The 5,011-nt window shown below is 42.4% G+C and overlaps 1 protein-coding gene across 3 annotated transcripts; it reads left to right on the top strand.

Annotated features, from left to right (window-relative positions):
• Positions 1–5,011, top strand: med18 (mediator of RNA polymerase II transcription, subunit 18 homolog (yeast)). 3 transcript variants are annotated; one of them, XM_066717413.1, is made up of 3 exons: positions 1–310; positions 2,205–2,310; positions 4,007–5,011. In XM_066717413.1, the coding sequence occupies exons 2-3, from the start codon at positions 2,238–2,240 to the stop codon at positions 4,558–4,560; spliced, it is 627 nt and encodes a 208-aa protein (XP_066573510.1). In that variant the 5' UTR covers positions 1–310; positions 2,205–2,237; the 3' UTR covers positions 4,561–5,011. The 3 variants fall into 3 exon arrangements, with proteins under 3 accessions (XP_066573510.1, XP_066573511.1, XP_066573509.1); XM_066717414.1 differs by having other exon boundaries at positions 2,192–2,310; XM_066717412.1 differs by having other exon boundaries at positions 2,166–2,310.

Here is a 5,011-nt window from a genome sequence, read left to right as displayed (position 1 = left end):
GCATGCGCATTGGTGGAGCGGCGAATTTGACTGAAGGAGCATTAGGCCGGACCACTAGTAATCAATGAAATGTCATAGTTTTTGTTCACTTTTAAAGACAGATTATCCAAATTTTACACTGTGGTCGTTAAAGGTCTACATAGAGTGGAAAGCGACTTCCTCCATTCCTTTCTGATAGCAGCTACACGGCGGCACTACTGCGAAGCACAAGCCCAGGGCTGGATTTCGAGTGCTGCCGGCCGAGGAGACGCAGAAGCCGGCTGCGGCGCGACAGAGCTATCGGTCTAGAGGGAAGACTAGAGGTCTAGAGGTGCGTATCCTTAGTTTTGATAGTGCTGTATTTTGATTAATTAAACATTCTTCAGGCACTATTAATGAAGTAACCACACACTACACACGATTATAAAGTTACGTTACGGAAGCATCAAGAATCGCGTCCTGTGTTTTGATTTTGGACTGTGCTGCTTAACACCAGTTAAACCGGTTCAAATATGAATTGCCTTGACATTTAAAACAATCTGTATTAAAAGCCTAACAAGTGACTACTAATACAATTCAAATGTAATGAGCAGAACTTTAAGAAACAAAACCACGTGGCAATAACAGATCTAATAATATGTTTGTTTTTTGTAATTATTATTATTACAGTTTAATGTTTGTTCTTTAGCCAAATCAATTTAATTTGTCGGTGTTTATTAAATAACATGATCACAGTATATACATAGTTTGTGGTGTGCATCGACTTGTTTTAAAAATAAATATAGATGGCGCTGTAGCTGCGTGTGGCATCAGCTGAGATGTTTGTAATTGTAGTGATCAGCCATTTCTGACCTCACAGTGTGGGGGAAAAGTGAGTTATGTATTCTTAAATTGATATTTATTTAACATCTTCAATTTCTACATGTCATTCCTTATTTCATGGGTTTTATTTTGTTTAACTTTCAGAATATAGCACTTTAATCACTCCATGTAATTTAAAGCATATGTTCATAGCTTTTCTTTTGAATAATGACGCACAGGATCATTGTTGATGTACAAAACTCAAAATACGTTTCACAAACCATTGCACGAAGATTGTGGTGGATCCTGCAGTTTGATTTATTAGAGCACCACAGCTGCCTGTATAATTTCCCTTCCATTTAAAACACTGTGTGCACCAAAGGGAATTATTTGTTCTTTGTGTTAACAAATTATTTGTTCTCAGTGTCCCACTCTGTTTGCAGTAGTCATTGAGTTCAGGCCTGATACATGAGTATTTATCTCCTAAACCAGGGGTTCCCAATGTCTGGTGATGGAGGGCCAATTTTCATAGGTGGCATTGGAATGGGGGGGGCGCAGTAGAAAATGAACAACCAATGAAAATGAAATATGTCCCAATTCATACCTTTTTATGAAAAAAAAAAAAAAAAAAAAAAGGGGTGGTTGAAGGTTGGCTTTGAGGGGGGTGCACCAAACATCCCGAGGGCCGCATTTGGCCCCCGGGCCGCACTTTGGGGTTCCCAGCCTGGTCCTGGAGGATCCCATACCTTGTTGTTGTTGTTGTTGCTGTTGTTTTTTACTTAATTGAACTCTTAATTTAATTAGTAATGTGTTTACATTTGACTTTTTTAATTGTGTAACTGATCAACATTTGGTTCCTTAATAAGATAAGTTCCTTTATATTTAAAAGCACTACTGTTTAAAATGAAAATATCAGATAAAATTAAGGGTTCAGTTAAGTAATTGAGAGCTCAGTTGAAACAAAAACCAGCAGGGTAAAGGGTCCTCCAGCACCAGGGTTGGGGACCCCTGCAGTAGAGAGAGGGTGTCAGACTCCAGTCCTTGAGGGCCGCAGTGTCTGCTGGGTTTCGATCCAGGCCAGCTCTTGGCTTAAACAATTAACTGAATGAATTGAACACTTCACTCTCCAGACTCTGAAAAGTTCTGTGGGTTCAGTGTTTTTTTTAGTCATCAACAGATTGTACAAAATAAAATATGAAGGTTTTAGATAACCCTACCTGAGAAAATAATTACATAAATTAAGTTATTGGGATCTCTTGTTAGAACAAAAACCAGTAGACACTGTGGCCCCCCAGGACTGCGGTCTGATGCCCCGGCTATAGAGAATTACATTGTGACCAGCCCCAGTAGTATGTAGGCCTAATGGATGCCTTTCAACTTATCAGGGTCTCCTCATACCTTTGACTGACAGATATATCTCACAGGCCTGACACTGTGTGCAGCTCAACTGAGTGACAATGGAGGCGCCCCCGGTCTCTGTGATGCCCGTCACGGGGGGCACGATTAACATGATGGAGTACCTTCTGCAAGGTAAGACTGGGACCTGGAGATAAGCATTTCATTTATATGTACATACATACATACACATACAGTGGCTCTCAAAAGTATTTACCCCCTTGGACTTTTCCACATTTCATTGTGTTACAACATGAAATCAGAATGGATTTAATCAGGAATTTTTGCCACTGATCAACACAGAAAATGTCCATAATGTCAAAGTGAAAAATATAATATGAATTGTTCTAAATTAATTACAAATACAAAACAGAAAATCATTGAATGCATAAGTAATCAACCCCTTTGCTATGACACACCTGATTGAGCTGTGGTGAAACCAGTTGTCATGTTTTTAGTTGAATGAAGTCCACCTCTGTGTCACATGATTTCAGGTTAAATACACCTGTCTCTGGGAGGTCCCACAGTTGGTTATAGAATTCCTAACAAAAGGATATGAGAACATTTCCAAGGCACTGTATATCCCCCGGAGCACAGTAAAGTCCATAATTAAGAAATGGAGAGAATATGGCACAATTGTGAATCTGCCTAGATCGGGCCGTCCTCAAAAACTGAGTATCCGGACGAGAAGGGCACTTATCAGGGTGACCACCAAGAGGCCTATGGCAGCTCTAAAGGAGTTAGTCTTCCACGGCTGAGCTGGGAGACACTGTACATATGGCAACGATAGCTTGGGTGCTTCACAAAAATGGCCTTTATGGGAGAGAGGCAAAACGAAAGCCATTGTTGAGAAAAAACTCACATCAAATCTCGGCTGGAGGTTGCCAGAAGGCATGTGGGAAGATTCTATGGTCTGATGAGACCAAAATAGAGCTTTTAGGCCTCAACACTAAGCGCTACATTTGGAGCAAGCCTAACACCGCACATCATCCTGAGAACACCATCCCTAACATGAAGCATGGTGGTGGCAGCATCATGCTATGGGGATGCTTCTCTGCATCAGGGCCTGGAAACCTTGTAAAGATAGTGGGCAAAATGGATGCAGCAAAGTACAGAGAAATCTTGGAAGATAAAATGCTGAAGTCTGCAAGAGACCTGGGACATGGGAGAAGATTAATCTTCCAGCAGGACAATGACCCCAAACATACAGCCAAAGCCACACTGGAGTGGCTTAAAAACAAAAAGGTCAATTTCCTGGAGTGGCCCAGTCAAAGCCCGGTTCTATATCCAATTGAGAATATGTGGAAAGAGTTGAAAACTGCTATTCATCTAACTTGATGGAGCTTGAGAAATTTTGCATAGAAGAATGGGCAACAAATGCCATGTCCAGATGTATAAAGCTGGTAGAGACACATCCACATAGACTCATGGCTGTAATTGCTGCCAAAGGTGCCTCTACCAAATATTGATTACTTATGCATTCAATTAATTTCTATTTTGTATTTGTAATTATTTTAGAACAATTTGCTGATTATATTTTTCACTTTGACATGAAGGATATTTTCTGTGTTGATCATTGGCAAAAACTTTTTGCCAGTGATCATGTTGTAACACAATGAAATGTGGAAAAGACCAAGAGGGGTGAATAATTTTGAGAGCCACTGTACATGCAGCAGAGAGGTTTATCCACAGAAACATGTCTTTCTCTGTAGAATGCTTTAAAGTCTTCTAGTGTGTCAACTGTGTACTGTAGAAAGCTTTTGTAGCTTGTAGTTTGCTATATAGAAGTGTGTTTTTGATGCAGTGTTGATGTGCGAGTTCTCTTCCCCAGGCAGTGTGCTGGACCAGTCTCTGGACAGCCTGCTGCATCGTCTGCGCGGCCTGTGTGACAACATGGAGCCAGAGAGTTTTGCCGATCATGAGATGGTGTACTTGCTCAAAGGGCAGCAGGGCAACCCCTTCCTGCTGCGAGCACGACACTCCTTAGACCGGCGCACTGCCCCCTGGCACCTGCGCTACCTGGGCCAGCCCGAGGTGGGTGACAAAAGCCGACATGCACTGGTGCGCAACTGCGTGGATGTGTCAGCCTCCCACAGCCTTCCCGACTTCCTCAACGAGATGGGCTTCCGCATGGACCACGAGTTTGTAGCCAAGGGGCACATCTTCCGCAAGGGGGCTCTGAAAGTGGTAGTGTGCAAGCTGTTTCGTATCCTGGTCCCTGGGAACACCGACAGCACTGAGCCCCTCTCCTTGTCCTACCTGGTGGAGCTCAGCGTGCTGGCACCAGCTGGCCAGGACAACGTCTCCGAGGACATGAGGAGCTTCGCAGAGCAGCTCAAACCCCTGGTGCACCTGGAGAAGATCGACCCCAAGAGACACATGTAGATGCCAGGCCAGGGCCCACTGTTCATTTGTATTATAGAGGTTGGGCACAGCAGAATTGGAATCAAGTTTGTTGGTGGTGGAGATGGGGAACAAAATCCAGAACCACCAAAAATCAGCCACCGCGGGCCTGAAAGTACAGAAGCTAAAGACCATTAAGGGCCTTGTAAGGGATAATTAGAACTTAATTGTACAAACCAACAGACAGTTAAAAAAAGACAACGGCAGGTGTGAGTCATGTAAGCATTTTAAGCTTCTGTTCACCTGAAATGATCAGAGAACGTGTCCGAGCGAATTTGGAGCTAATCTGTATGTAAATTATGGTAAAGCTTCCACAGCCACCACAGCTTCCACACTAGGATGAAGAAAAATAATCTGTATTAAATATTGAATTATTGCAGGTTTTGGGATTACTCGTTCAATGTGTATCCAATTAAACTTTTTTTTTTAATTA

This window comes from Amia ocellicauda, chromosome 11 (genome assembly GCF_036373705.1).
Source record: "Amia ocellicauda isolate fAmiCal2 chromosome 11, fAmiCal2.hap1, whole genome shotgun sequence".
Classification (NCBI taxonomy): domain Eukaryota; kingdom Metazoa; phylum Chordata; class Actinopteri; order Amiiformes; family Amiidae; genus Amia; species Amia ocellicauda.
This window is presented reverse-complemented; position numbering and strand designations above follow the sequence as displayed.